Here is a 15,342-nt window from a genome sequence, read left to right on the forward strand (position 1 = left end):
CTCGATTAGCTTCCTATGGAGTACATACTCGAGTATATCTGATCCGATTGGTGTATCATGCACGGAGGTATACGCATCCGTTTCCTTTGCTTCACCACCCCAGCTTCCAAGGATAGGCAGAATGATATAATTGGTGGGAAAACGGAGGCGGTGAGGCACAGATAGATGAAGATAGTAATGTTGATAGTTTGAATGGGATACTAATATGAAAGCGATAGCAAAGGTGGTGTACAGCAAGAGCTGAGTCCATGGTAAAAATGATACGCTGTATATGTAGTCATGAAGTGTGGTACCAGGACTAATGCCTTTCTTGGTCTTACTGCCAGATTCAGCGAGACAAGGCTTTTCCTTACACCAAAAATCTCTCTCATCTATACAAAATCATGATCCAGTATGAAAATTAAACTTATTGCGGAGCCAGAGTCACCAAATGTCGAGTATGTTGTGCTGCTCGTTGATGTTGTGTCTTTACGCTAATTGACATAGTTTAGTGGCTGTTCATGGTCTCTGCGAATCATCATCCGAGACTTGGACGAATCCGCAAAAGCACAAACCTTGGTTTCGAGACCCAGTTCTATTCCCATATCACACTCTCCGAACTCGAGTCTTATCCTTCGAATATGATCCGAGTCGTTTTACGGTTCCTGGAAGAGGAGGGACCATATCAAATGGCATCTTAGATCTTGCAACGAATCTCATCGCTGAGCTTGACTCGTACAGACAAGCAAATGACGGCGCGGAAGATGCACAGCGTCCTATCATTTTTATATGCCACGGATTTGGGGGTCTCTTGGTAAAGAGAGCTCTTGCTTTATCATGGAGCAAAACGAAGTCTGGAGTCTCACATCTTCGAGCCATCTATATATCAACTCATGGTATCTTATTCATGGGAACCCCTCACAATGGCCTGGATGAAACTTTGATACTGAACTCGGGGATTGAAAGATATCCTGGCCCTAGTCAATTTATGCTCAACCTTCTCACCGGCTCAGATACCATTAAAGAAATCACGGATTTGTTTGCTCCATTGGCCAAGAGATTTGCTATTTACAACTTCTGGGAGGGAATGGAAGCCTTTTTTGATGAACAAACACAAAAACCAGTTTATATTGTAGATGCGCTATCAGCTGCGCCAGTCTGGGAACAAGTTGATAAATGTGCAATAATGGCTAATCACTCAGGGATGGTCAAGTTCAGCAAAAAGAGCGATGCCGGGTATACTGTAGTTTACCAGGCTCTTGAAAAGTACATCAAGGCTGCTCCACGAGTGATAAGTAGAAGATGGGAGCAAGAGATAGAGCGAGTCATCGCGGAACGCAAACAGGAGGCTGATGATCTTCTTCAAGAAATACCCGCGCCACCGCAAACTCAAGCAATTGATACGTATATCAATGTGCATTATATGGTGCATCGTTGTTCCAGTAGCTATTTTGTGGGCAGAACAGGTCAAGCAGACAAGGTGAAGGAGCTGTTTGGTGATGTTACAACAAATCCTCGCTCCAAACATAAAATATTAGTAATTCATGGACTTGGTGGTTCTGGCAAGACACAATTTTCGCTGAAATATATAGAGAACAATCGTCACAGGTGCGATCTATATTTTTGCTTGATTAATATCGAATGTTGCTAATTTTTACAGATATTGGGGGATTTTTTGGATTGACTGCAGCAACGAATCAACTGCGGAGAAGGGTTTTGCTTCCCTTGGGGAGAATGCACAAAAAGCGTCTTCGCTTGAAGCAGGTATGCATTGGCTGTCGAACCAATCGACATCATGGCTTCTTGTCCTCGATAACGCAGATGATCCAGAAATGGATTTGCCTAGGTATTTCCCTGCTGGCGGCAATGGCCACATTTTGGTGACGACACGCAACCCCGGCGTAAGGATTCATAACACGGTTGGGTATCTTAAGTTTCAGGGAATGGATCCAGAGGAAGCAATTACACTACTTCTCAAGCTAGCTTATCCTGAAAACGAGCCCAAATTCCCTCCAGCCCCGCAAAATCGACAAATAGCTGAGGGTATCGCCTCTGAACTAGGTTATCTAGCTCTCGCTCTTACTCATGCTGGCGCCACAATCCGTCAGAACATATTCACACTGGAAAGGTATCTGAAATACTACCTTGGCCACCGCAGGAACATGATTCGCTCTCGTTCAGTTAACAGCTGCACAGATGCCAACATTATATCCACGTGGGAAATTCCATTCGAACGGATAGCGAGCAAGAATTCGCTTGCTCACAAAGATGCAGTGGAATTGATACAACTTTTTGCTTTCATGCATTTTGACTCTATCCCAGAACAATTACTGCAAAGATCTTCGGATGGGATAAGGAAATCGACGAGCCCCCTCGCTATTTATCCAGCTATTCTCAAGGTCAAATCGATGTGGAATGAAGATTCCCAAATCCGATTTCGCTTAGCCATGAATGTTCTGTACGACCATTCGATTATTGATAATGACCACGAAAAAAAGGTCTGCTCTTTACATCCAGTTGTCCATCGCTGGGCTAGGGATCGACTTAACGATACGCAGCAGAAAGACTGGTTGGGATGTGCGAGTTCAATCCTCGCCCATTCAATCTCGTCAAATTTCGAGATGTCGGAAAGAAAGTTCAGAAAGCAACTTTTGCCTCACATAAGTTCTTGTATCAGTGCCTTGAAAGACATGTATGGATCTCTACCAAACACTACCGAGCAAGCCACGGAGTTAGAGAAGTTTGCTCTTGTCTATGCAGAGAACGGGCAGTGGAAGCAAGCCAAGCCACTCCAAGAAAAGGTTGTAAGATTCCGTGTCAAAGTGCTAGGTAATCAACACCACTCGACTATTCAGGGGCAGCGAAATCTTGCAAATATGCACTGGGATCTTTTTGAAGTACAACAAGCCTTACAACTCCAGTCACAGATACTCCAAGCCCAGTGGCGATCACGTCCTTCAATATTTTCTTGGATAAAGTATCCTGTGAATCCAATACATACTTCATACTGTGTTGCTCTTGACGAATCCGCTCGGACTTTGTGGCTCAGCGGACAGCGAGAAATATCACGACAGACTGGGCAGCGAGCGGTATATGGACTAACGAAAGTACTGGGGTATGACGACCCACAAAGTCTGAACGCCATGTTCAATCTAGCACGAACATATTTGCACCTTGGTGAGTTTGAGAAAAGTCAAGAGCTGCTTGCGCAGGTTGTTCAAAAGAGGGAACACTGGTTTGGAAAGGAACATCCCGATACTTTGATGGCGCGGAATGAACAGGCTATGATCTCGGTGATACTGAAGCAGGACTTGGTTACAGCCGAACGTGAAATTTCTGATGTTCTCAAAGCGCGGAAAGAGACTTTGGGAGAGGAGCATGCGTACACCTTGTGGTCGGTGAATGATCTATCCAAAGTCTACTGTGCAACCGGTCGCTGGGACGAGGCAGTCCAGGACTTGCAAGAAATTCTACCAGTCGTGGTACGTACCTTGGGAGAGACACACGTCGGGATGATAATGACCAAATCCAATCTGGCACGCGCATACATAGGGAGCAACAGATGGACTGAGGCCAGAAAAATCATCCAGCCATTACTAAGTGAAGTTCCATCCCGCCATCCCGATTGGTTTCACATCAATCACGAGTACATCAATATCCTAATACACCTCGACGACACGGACGAAGCCGAGCGCAATTGCAACGCGGTGCTTGACAATCTAGGTCGCTACTCCACATTTGGACCAACACACCGCTACACTCTGACCATTGCGCAAAAGCTCGAGAAGATCTACCAAGCGCAAGAGCGCTTCGAAGATTCCAACAGGCTGATCCAAAGATTCCCTTCTCTGAAGAAATCTCCGCAGCCGAACCAGGAGAAGCATCCTTCGAATCCCGATTTGCCCCCTGGAACACCATTCATCTCGACACTAACGAATCGCAAAATCTATCACTCCAAGACCTTTTGACGGCCAAGAGGATGACTCTGTTATCAAGATTTCCAAATCCAGATGATGATGAGTTCCGCATTTCGCTTTCCTCTCTCTATCACCCTCTACCAATCTCGATCAAAGTATAATATTTCTAAATTCTATAGACCTCCTCCTCTTTATACACGAGAAGGGCGATTATTTTGTATCTATACTATTCAAACATATATATAAATATACTATTCTAATGTTACTAAAACAATAAATCGCAATATAATACAACACAACACAACACAATATAATACATAAATATCAATCTAATCCCAAATTCCAATACCCGCTTATGTAGATGCTATCTTATCTTATCTATATACAAAGCGAGGAGCTCAATAACAAAGCATACAATTTATTTGATTTTCTAGGAAGTGAGATTCTTATTCCCAATCTCAATCTATCCTCTTTTTTCCCTTCCCCCCTCTTAACTCTTTTCTTCACTACAATACAATACAATACAATACAATATAATACCTACAGCAATTCGACTTTAATAGTTCCTCTTCACAACAAGTAATACACTTTTCATTATTTTCCAGAAAGCAATTTTTTCCAAAAACGACACACGCGCTTTCCTACTCCGCTTGTCGACTAACACTCCTCCTACTCATGCCTACATTCTGTAACTCCATACCCTCGCCCAACCCGCCACTCCTCCCTTCTCCTTTCCAACTTTCTCTCCTCCTCGCCATTCCCGATCCAGGACCACCAGCTTGGAATTCTCCTCGCTCGGCTCGTCCTTCATCACTATCACCCTCTGTTTCCAGCACTCCTTTTCCATTTCCTCTACTTTCCTCAGAATGATTATTCGCCAGGATACCCTCCCCACCAACATCGACACTAGTTGAGAATCCCTCCTCCTCAATCTCTTCTCCATGATTACCCCCCACACTAATCATCGTAAACGGACTCGCCGTCGCTCCATCCAACACACTCAATTCTTCTTTCGTGAACCACCTTGGCAGCGCCCAGATTCTAACAGGGATCAGCGCCAAAATGATGACTGGGAACCCAACTGCCGCAATTGTCTGTGTGATGGCAAATGTAGCCCCGAAGCCAAAGAGTTGGATTGCGACGAATATCCAAATAGCCGATCTGCGGGGAAGATGACGTAAGGGATCAGACGATGGAGTTAAAGAGGAATCTTTGAGAAGGAAGAGAATTTTAGTAGTGATGCCATTGCCGAGGAGAGCTTGAATACCCATGACGAAAAAGAGACCTGCCAAGACGCCTTGCGGAATGAGATGAATGACTATGAGGAGTGGGCCAGTCATGGTTCCTAGGGTCAAGAGACCTTGGGCTAGATTGCTCACTCGTTGCTCCACGACATGGGATGTAACCGTTTTGAGGTGACCCTTTGAGTCTCCTGATTCGTCGGTATCGGCAACAAGTTTGGTGACGCAAAGAGACTCAGTGTGGAATGGAGCTTGTGGAATAAGACCGTTCGGAAATGGAATTCCTAACAGACCTGCTATACCAGTTGTTAGGCCAAGGAGAAAAATATCCCAGTGGAAACCAGCAGGCTTTCGGAGGGGAAATTCGGTTCCTTGGGCTATCAGAGAGGATACTATGCCAAGTCAGTAATGTAGGATTAGTATAGGAATGGAGCATCCATAATTTACCATTATGATCAAAATAAAATAAGATTGTGAGCAAAATGGCAAATGGTATAGCAATAAAAACATCGGAAACTCTAACATCCCAAAAATGTACAAACCATCCTCGATCCGTTGTTGGGTAGAAGGCTCTACTGGTAGGTAGTGTACTTAAATCTACATCTCCCATCTTACCAATGTGTACAAAGCCAGTGAAAAATATGATAGTAAGAGGAGTTCCGTAATCTTTGATAAAAACTCGAACATAGTGTTGAAACAATGGACTGTCTCCAACAACACCACACAGAAATGCAACGATGGTGACCAGTAGTGCGATAACGATAGAAAGGTAGAATGGCTCACCCGAGCCTTGACGAGTAAGGACTTGGATACCTTTTTGAAGGTAGATGAAAGCTACATAGAATCCAAAGATATCGCATGAAAAGCGTGTGACATAACGGAGTCCGTTGCATGAATTGGTAATGGCGAGTATCCAATGCATCACTAAAGACCATCTATCTCGATTAGTCTTCGCAAATACAACAAACTGCGGAGTATGACAGATACTTACAATCCAATTAGTGCTAAGAATGCAAAATAATTTGCTCCCGTGGGAACGATAATATCATAAACCGTACTGTCTAGATCAGCATTAAATACGACCTTCACACAATCGCACATACTAGTTGAAAACAGTGATTGGTCCGGTAACTCCTACAATAACCAAAGGTTGAGCGGCAAATACTGAAAAAACCACTGATCCTAAGACCGAAGCAAGGAGGACTTCGTTGACCCCATAACTCATATTCGTCTTTGTAAACCTTATATTCTAATCAGAACAGATTTCATCGCACACGTCCGACAACAGACTTACATATCCAAAGAAAAAGCTAGTGCAGGCAAGATACTATCAAGTAATTAGCTCGTTGTCGATGGCCATATCCCCAGCCAATTTCCATGCCCGCTCTGCGCAGTATAAGGAGAATCGGCCTTCCAACAAACTATTAACGACGTACTTCGCAAAATACATATAGATCGTGGCCGGCACAACTCTATAATCCCAAGCATCCGTCCAATCACTCCAATAATACGGCGCCCTTCTCTTCAAATCATTGACCATGCCTCTAAATAATCTAATTTTATACCATTTCGGGACATGTTTGCTCTTCGCGGAAGCATTTGTATTCGCTGCCTGCAGACCATCATATTCAGTGGGTGTCTCTGCACTATGCGATGTAGAATTCGTGTTACTGATATTCAAGGAATTGAATCGATTGCGCCAGGATTTTGTCGTGGAGGTATTTTGGGGAGCTTGATGGGAATTGGTGGCGGAGTTGCGAGGGAGAGCACTGGGGAGCGAAAAGGGATTGGAGGATTGGCTGGCCATGTTGATGATTTGAATTCGCAAAGTTAAAGGCCCAAGGACAGCAATTGAGACATTGAGATGTATATACACAGGGGGATTGGAGGAGAGTAAGTTGAAGATAAGTTGAAGATAAGTCGAAGATAAATTGAAGATAAATCAATTGAGATGTCAAATTGCATTTATTTGTTTTCTGGAAGGCGGTCAAACAGATATGGAGTCCCTTGGCACATTGTGGGGTATTTCGATGATGATGATGATGATGATGATGATGGGATGAAACCCTGGCGTCGTCTAGATCCCTTCAGGACTCAAATTTAGCCGGCCAACCACATGCAGACTGAACAACATACATACCACAGCAGTTGATGTTTTCAACAAATTCAGCTCAGAAGAGAGCAACATTTCACATGGGGATAGCATGTTTGTGGTCTATAAGTATATTGAAGCTGCGCTCCAAACAAAGCAGGATATAACATGATGTGTTTGGAGCCTTTCACCACGTAATTCTTCGGTAAATAGTAGAATATTCCTGCCAAGTGTAACAAAGCATTGCTCAAAAATTCATTTCTCTATTGCTGGAGTATTTTTACATGTCTACATGGAATATTGGGTATCTTCATACGTGTGCTTGTATCTATCGTAAAAAAAAAGGAAAAAAAAAAAAAAAAAAAAAAAGGCCATCGCAATCGTATCGTGAAACCTAACGTCTTGAGAGAACTGCTCTCTTTGCTTCATCTTCCTTTACCCATGTCTCAATCCTTTCACCTACATTTCCAACCAAACTTTCGTATTGCGGCCCCGGGAAGAAAAGACCGCAATGTGCCCCAACTTCATCTACACCTTCCATATAAACTCGGACCCAACAGATGTCTCTCTTTCCTCCAGATTTCGCAGGAAGCACACAAAACTTCCTGTCCTTCTTTGGTTTCTCTAGCTTCTCTGGCTCCTCCACTTTTGCGGCATTTTCTTTCCCTTTTGGAGACTTAGGGTTCAATATAGCTTGTCGCTTTTCCTCCTCTTTTGCTTCTTTCAATCTTTGCTTCTCTTGAGCTTTCATTTGTTTCTCCTCTTCTTGTCGCGCTTTCTTTTCTCTTTTCTCGATTAACTTGCGACGATCTTTGAGAGCACTTTCGCGATCCTTCAAGGCTTGATTATAGGCTTTCATAACGCGTTTGTGCTCCTTTTCTGCAATTTTTCGAGAGTCTTTATCTGTGTAAAGGTTGAGGTCTATTGGTTCTGGTTCCGTCGGTGCATCAGGAATAGGAGGTAGTGGAGGCTCTGTAGATATTTTGGGTACAGTAGTGTTCGCATTGTCCTTGTCCTCAGTATGTGATAAAACCGCCATGGGTATGTCTTCGTCTTCTTGAATGGGCATTGAATCAATATGTCGCATTTCTGGCAATTGTTGTGACGCATCTTCCTGAACTCCTGAGCTATCTCCTAGCTCTTGCATCTGTTCCTCGACCTGCTGCAAATGTATATCGTCGGCAGAATCAATGTTAGGATCTGTCGTAGTTGTGTTTTCTACTGATGTTAAAGGCTGAATTTCAGAATCCTGTAGACTTAGATTGCTCATTCCTGCCTCCGATGCGGCAGTATTGTCATTAAGGGGTACCTCGGCAGCAGAATGTTTAGGCGGCTTCAGCCGACCAGTACTTGCAGTATAGTAATTCACGAATCGTCTTTGAGAGCTTTGATTACGCTTGGCAGAATCGTTTCGTTCAGCAAGTTCATCAACATCTTCTAGAGCACGCAATCTGGAATAGCGATTCATCAGGCCAGGATAATCTGCTAGACAGCCACCAAATTCTAGATGGGACATAAAGTACTGTGAAGTTGCCGAAGTCAGGCCACTTAGCTTTCCTGAGAGTCCAACACCTTCAGCATGCTTGTTGACGAAATGCAAGAAGTTTTCGAGTCCTTTTCGTTCCGGTATCCTAACATCATTGGGGAAAGGGGCGTTATAGTATGGATCGTTGGGCGGCGGAGTAGCTAAAGATGTCATACTCTGTGCATCACTTCCTTGATACATAGTATTCGAATCCGAGAGAGTGCCTGCAAGACTTGCCGTAGATGCAGGCCCATTTATCGAAGGCGAACTTGCCCCGGCGGGTGACAAAGACCCTGTTCTTGAGCCTGGAGGATCTGGCGCGGGTCTAAACAGACTCCCAATTCCACTAACCACAACTCCAGGATGCATGCCTAGGAATGGGGTATCAAAGCTAATTGTTCCCAAAATCCTATGGCGAAAGCGTCGATTTATTGGAAGAGATGGTGGTTGAAGAACAACCTCAGCAGAGAGAATCCCGCCCATGCTATGACCGAGTAAGATGATGTCTGTTAGAGCATCTTCGTGAGGCTCCAACCTGATAATGGATTTTGATTAGCCGTGAAAAACGACAAGAGAAGATATTCTTACCAAATGCTAAAATCATCTCGTGCAAAATTGATAGCTTTTCTGGACTTGTACCTAGGATAAATCTTTGTATGGACAACATGAGTTGCTTCAAGCGTAATGCTTAGAAGATTGTGAACATGCGCAGGAAAACTCTGGAAGCTGGTTTCGTTGCCCATAAACCCGTGAATATAAATGAGTAGTAATTTGCGACGGCCATCTCGATTGGACTCCGAAGGGGCCAAAGAGTGGGTGGAAGATGATCTTGGATCGTTTGAACGCCATTGCTCTGAGATGAGTTCGCTCCTCTTCGCATCGTCATCTGTGTAGGGCGGAGGGGCCTGAATATACTCTCCTCGCGGTGGAAGTGGGGGCGGGGTATCATATCTTGTTGTTGGCACTTCTGAACGATCTTGACGCGCTTTCTCTGCTAACTGAGCAGGAGTAGCCATGTTCTCTTGGAAAAGGGGCGAGGGGCGATTTTGCAGTGGTAATCTCTGAAAGTACTTTATTCGAAAGGAAACGTGATTGTGATTTCCGTATAAGTCACGGTATTTATTGTTGGCGATTTGTTTTCGTATGCGTGCAAAGACCGATACGCGGATTGATAGAATTCAAGGTTTCCGCCAGGGGCTCTCGAGTGGCTGTACAGGATGCCATTGTGTCTCGTGATGCAAAATGCAAAATGCAAAATGATGTCTTTATGCGCAACCAAACGAACTGGCTGCATAGGCGTTCACAAGCGTTCACAAGCGTTCACAAGCGTCTGCATAAAAATACTCACCGTGGCATGGTAGATTTGTTTCGACGATTCCTCCTGGCGGGATCGAATTGAAGAAAGCAATCCTCCATCCCTATGTCAGTAGCTAACATCAACCTTGTAAGCACAAGTCAGTTCCCCATTACAGTTTTGGATTCATCATTTTCCCTCGCCTGGAAGACCTGGGTATGGTGTGGGATGGTGTGGGATGGTATAATATGGTATAATATGGTATAATATGGTATAATATGGTATAATATGGTATAATCATCATGGTGCAATCACCATGGTCGAGGGATCAAAGGACGGTATCCACTGACGCGAATCGCCCCAATCTACAGAGAATACTGGGCGACTTGGCCTGGCTGGGCCGCTAGTCAAGTAAGCTGCAACCGCCGCATCCAAGCTTCAAAGACTAATGCACATGCACAACAAATGTGGTTCAGGGCGAGATCTGTGAAGAAAAAGGATCTCTTCTCTTTTCTTTAAAATTTTCAACTGCTTAATAACAAGTCAGGTACGGGTTGCACTAGACTGAGAACGAACTGTGTGACCCGTTCTTGCAGTTGACCACCTAACTACTTGCAGCAGTAGCACGTCTAGGTACAGTAGACACACATTCTATTATTATGCCTGATCTCTTCTTCCTGCCCGCACCCTGGTCGCTCTCTAATCTTACTTACCTCGGACGATTGACGGATGTTCTCGATGTTTTCGTGGTAATGGACGAAGCCATGTCTTTGTGCCATCCATACATGCACAGGATATGTGCCATATGTATGTGCCATGTACATGTATGCCTGGGTGGCTGTAAGCAAGGTGGTGGTGGTGGTGGTGGTGGGTGTCCTATCTTGGGAAATCAGGGGAAGCTCGTAATGCTCATCCTAATGTTACCGAAAGACATGGAAAATGGAAAGACATCATCTATCGACGATACTTGGTACCGACTTTCTCCCCCGTATCCTTTCAATCTTTTTTTATAGATGCGATGAGCAGAAAGATGATGAGATTGTCTCGCTTTATGATGCAGCAGGAGACGCCGTCTGCTTTAATCTCTCCTTCCTCGATTCTAGTCTCCTGCCTTCACCCTTTTAGTCTTAAATCTTTACCCACATAATAAGGGGCACGTACATTCTGAGGCTACTATAGTGTGTGTATTCTTTGCAGCGATCCACCGGCCGACGATAACCAATGTGATTTGATTAATTCTCTGGGGTCTCGATGATTGTGACTGTGTGGCATTTGTTGCCCAGGTACTAGGGAGGTACAGCGCAATAGGGACGCACTTTGCTGCTTCCAGTAATCCGCGTACCGTGCTGCGTAATGTGAATGGTTACCCAAGCCATCGACTCATCAAATCCCGAATGGCAGATTATTACCAAGTCAACGCCCACCCTCTGAGCCTCGTTCATCCACCGCGCACACACAGCTCATCTTATTAGTAACTGTTGTACACCGCACAGAGGAGAGCTTCATGAATGACCCCCGTTGACCCGGCCGTATCTGCGAACCTAGAACGTGTGCAGGAAGTGGAATTATGGGACGAAGGAAACGGCTCAGAGACAGGTTTGCAACGGACAACAGACCACAGACACCAGACACCAGACACCAGACACCAGACACCACACCAGACACCACACCCGGCAACCAGAACAACAAAAGCAGCAGAGACAAAATACGTTTTGTTCTCCATAACATGGCCGGGTACCCTGGGAGCCTCGTGCTTAATTGTTCGATACCTGCCAGCAGTTGCCCTGGCGGTTTAATTTTCTTTTCTTCGCCGTCCCTTCCACCGCGTTGCCTCTTCGCCCTCCGCTGCCTCGCTATTAATAAAACCATTGGACAATTGATTCATTTCCCCCCGCCCCCCTGCTCTAATCCTCGAGGGTCGCCTTTGCAGCGGCAGAGATAATTCGTCAGCCTGACTATTCACGAACCTTTAAAAAGGACCCAAGGTAACTCTAGCGAAATTGGAAATTGGCTCTTGGCCCGTGCTAAGCCAAGCTAGCCAAAGGTGGATCTGTCGTACCTGAGCGAAGAAATGTTGTGTGATCCTATGGAGCGTGTGAGCCAATCCTATCCAGTCCGGTCCTGTCCTTTGCAAACTGCTATCGAGACTCGCTTTTTCACTCTCACCCCCCAACTCGACCTCCCTCCTCCGCCCTGCCCTTTCCGCGAAAACGAAAAGAGAGAAAAAATCCATCGCCCTCTTTTTCCACGACGACGGCAATGAGGGTGACGTCGAAGTTGTAAATATTTATCTGCCCAAGTCGGCGGAAGTCACTCTTTTGATCACCTAGCTTTACCCATTGAGCGCTGTAGAAGCAGCTGCAACAAAAAGGGCAACGCCATGAACGACGCTGAGCCATCACTCTTTCTGGCCAGACACGAGCATGCACATGGACAATCTCACCACAATCATTTAAAACAACACCAAAAATTCCACAAACGGCAAACGACGGTCATTGAAACGGCGACGGCTGAAGCTTCCGCCATAACAGAGGTCTTTCAGACAATATCCGTCGTCCAACAGGTTGATGTCGATAGCAATGGATCGACATTCGCGGTCCAGACCCTTCCAGCAAGTGACTACTCGTCTTTGAATATACAGGCCGCAGCAACAACAACGCCCTCGACGTCTTCGAGTACGAGTACGAGTACAGATATTACTTCCACACTTTCTACAGATCTTGGGGCTCAAGCTACATCGTCTGGCCAAGTCGTCCTATCGTTATCATCGAGCACTGATGTGACTTCGACTTCCACTCCTTCCACTAGCTTTTCTACTTTCACTCCTAATTCTAATTCAACTACATGTAAGTCAACCCTTTCGATTCTTTTCGGGAAACAATGTGTTAATGGTATGATATTAGTAATTTCTAGCTCAGTTCCGAATTCAACTCCAGTCTCAGTATCAGTTTCGATTTCAGGTACATTTTCAAGTTCTACAACATTATTTTCAAACGCAACTGCTTCTCCTTCAATCTCCTCCTCATCCTCATCATCCACATCATCCACGTCGTCTACATCATCCACGTCGTCTACGTCGTCTACAACTAATACTACCGCACTTTCCTTCGCTGGTTCAACTTCGACGTCCTCATTCGAAACTTTCGCATCGACGGTAACGTCTTCCTTTTTATCACCATCCTCATTTCTTTCTTCGGCTGCATCGTCAACGTCTTCAATTTCAGACTCGGACACGTTCTCGTCATCGTCATCATCATCATCATCATCATCGCCATCTCAAACAGATTCGACTAGCAGTAGTGTTTACGTTGGGGGAGGCACAGGCACTGGTTCGGCGTCAGGGGGTAGCGGTGCTACAAGTACTGCCGTTGCTGGGAGTGGTAGTAGTGGTAATGGAACAGATGATAGTTCAACGCCATCGACGTCCACAATAGTAGGCGGTGTGGTTGGTGGAGTAGCTGGTCTTGCTGCAATTTTGTTTCTTCTGATGTTTGTATTGAGATGGAAGAAGAAGAATGGTGGCATGTTGTCTCTTGGAAGTGTACCTCCTTCGGCAGTTGCAGGTGGTGGAAGTAGTGGAGGAGCTGGTGGGAATGGCGGCAGCGATCCAGCAAACCAAGCCCGAGGTTTCTCGAATCAAGCTTCTGGTAGCATGACAGAGCGTAGATCACTCGCTATGGCTGTACCTGCAGCGCTGGCCAGTCTCTCGAAAACTAAGCGATCCTCTCAAAACACAGCAACTAATACAATCTCCTCAGCAGGGAGTGAAAGAGGCTTCTATAGAGTATCTGGTAAAAAGCTTCCATCTGTTTTACAACATGGAGGTGATGGTTATGCTGAACCAAATCCAAATACACTGAGTGGATCGTCCTTCTATCCCTCTGGAGTGCCTCCTCTCCCCAACTCGAACACTTTGAGTGGCACCTCGTTTTACCGAGATTCTCAGGGATTTTATGGGGGACAACCAAGCCCACCTCTCGAACCCCCAAATAGAGACTCTGGAGTCCCAGTCATGAGGCCTAGTCCTGCAAGAACCCCCGTTACAGAGCATGGCCCTTTTGCAGAACCACCTGTGGCTACCCCACCTAGGCCGGATGTCCTGGGTCGCTCACACCCCTCACAGGATGGCTCCCATCCCTCTAGATTTACAGAAGAAGTCTGAAATAAGAATTCCCGATATCTTTCAGGAGAAACCCCGGGAGATCATTGGCATGGATAAATGTGAAGGGTTTCGCTTTCTGGCAGGTATTGTGCAAATTCTGTCTTGGAATGTACCTTTTTGGGTAATTCTTTGATATCTGCTGCAATTCTGCATTGGGTTTGGCGTTTTTTCCCCTGATATTCAGGATTTTTGATACCAGTGAGCGCGTGGAGATTTATCTGATTTGCTGCTTCTCGCGTTATGATGCCTCTCGGCAATATTCAGGGGGAGGGAGTAGTCGATTTAGGATAGCCATTTCTCCTGAGATCAGTACATAACTGACACTTGTTCTTTTCCTTGGAGTAGAGTCAATGATCTTGTTGGATAATATAGGCGCCGACTTTTAGAGCAGCAGGCGAATAGCTAGGTTGCAAGATCAGAGAGGATGGAATAAAAGATAATGTCTTTTTATGTGTGAAACCCAGCGTCTCATTTTGAAGCTTGGATGTATTGTGCATGGTGATTTTCTTGGACGTGATAATGTGAAGAAATGAAAAAGTGCCAAATCTGGCTGTCCACAAACATTAGCGTGGCTGTGTGTGTGTGATGCTGCAGTGATGTACACCCCTTCGAGTCCAAGCGAGGTTGATAAGTTCTGGGTTGGGGCCGATAAAGTCTCCCACTCGTTTCAGCAGTGTAACAGATCAAATTATGTAGAGAACCTATTGGTTCCTAGAAACACTCCATGAGGTGTCTTTCACCCCGCACTGGTCGATAGCGTCTAGACTTTGTTACCGTAGTATCGGATTCGAAGAGTTGTGCTCAACATGGGACACAAATAAAATGAAAATGGAAGATATTGGATCAATGTGGCCCTGTGATGGAAGCCTCTGAGTAGCACTGCAGGTACAACTTGAACGAAGTACGAGACAAAGGATCGGCCGGCCAAAAGAGCGGGAGGCTTCGAAGAGTCATTAGCTTCGGGATTTTTACATGATCAACCTGCACACCGGATCGAGACCTTGAAGCGACTATCCGAAGTCCACCAAGTCCGCACCTCACAAAACCTTTCCAGGGCAGCTTACATAAACTCTAATCCAACATCCGTTGCAGGTCTTGTATTGACATGCTACGTAGGAACTCTGGGTAGTGT

General features: G+C 45.3%; 4 protein-coding genes across 4 annotated transcripts; 2 read left to right on the top strand and 2 right to left on the bottom strand.

Annotated features, from left to right (window-relative positions):
• The first annotated feature begins 237 nt into the window (after positions 1–237).
• On the top strand, positions 238–4,194 carry BCIN_03g02120 (hypothetical protein). Its single transcript, XM_024691797.1, has 3 exons — positions 238–437; positions 487–1,587; positions 1,640–4,194. The coding sequence occupies exons 1-3, from the start codon at positions 394–396 to the stop codon at positions 3,945–3,947; spliced, it is 3,453 nt and encodes a 1,150-aa protein (XP_024547570.1). The 5' UTR covers positions 238–393; the 3' UTR covers positions 3,948–4,194.
• Positions 4,195–4,226: 32 nt separating this feature from the next.
• BCIN_03g02130 (hypothetical protein) lies at positions 4,227–7,144 on the bottom strand. The gene is made up of 6 exons (XM_024691798.1): positions 6,574–7,144; positions 6,432–6,464; positions 6,241–6,378; positions 6,129–6,194; positions 5,585–6,072; positions 4,227–5,529 (listed from the first exon to the last, which is right to left on the bottom strand). The coding sequence occupies exons 1-6, from the start codon at positions 6,942–6,944 to the stop codon at positions 4,538–4,540; spliced, it is 2,088 nt and encodes a 695-aa protein (XP_024547571.1). The 5' UTR covers positions 6,945–7,144; the 3' UTR covers positions 4,227–4,537.
• A 309-nt stretch (positions 7,145–7,453) lies between these two features.
• BCIN_03g02140 (hypothetical protein) lies at positions 7,454–10,056 on the bottom strand. The gene is made up of 2 exons (XM_001559222.2): positions 9,343–10,056; positions 7,454–9,289 (listed from the first exon to the last, which is right to left on the bottom strand). The coding sequence occupies exons 1-2, from the start codon at positions 9,768–9,770 to the stop codon at positions 7,624–7,626; spliced, it is 2,094 nt and encodes a 697-aa protein (XP_001559272.1). The 5' UTR covers positions 9,771–10,056; the 3' UTR covers positions 7,454–7,623.
• Positions 10,057–12,145: 2,089 nt separating this feature from the next.
• On the top strand, positions 12,146–14,673 carry BCIN_03g02150 (hypothetical protein). Its single transcript, XM_024691799.1, has 2 exons — positions 12,146–12,894; positions 12,952–14,673. The coding sequence occupies exons 1-2, from the start codon at positions 12,429–12,431 to the stop codon at positions 14,208–14,210; spliced, it is 1,725 nt and encodes a 574-aa protein (XP_024547572.1). The 5' UTR covers positions 12,146–12,428; the 3' UTR covers positions 14,211–14,673.
• The last annotated feature ends 669 nt before the right edge of the window (positions 14,674–15,342 follow it).

This window comes from Botrytis cinerea, chromosome 3 (assembly GCF_000143535.2).
Source record: "Botrytis cinerea B05.10 chromosome 3, complete sequence".
Lineage (NCBI taxonomy): Eukaryota > Fungi > Ascomycota > Leotiomycetes > Helotiales > Sclerotiniaceae > Botrytis > Botrytis cinerea.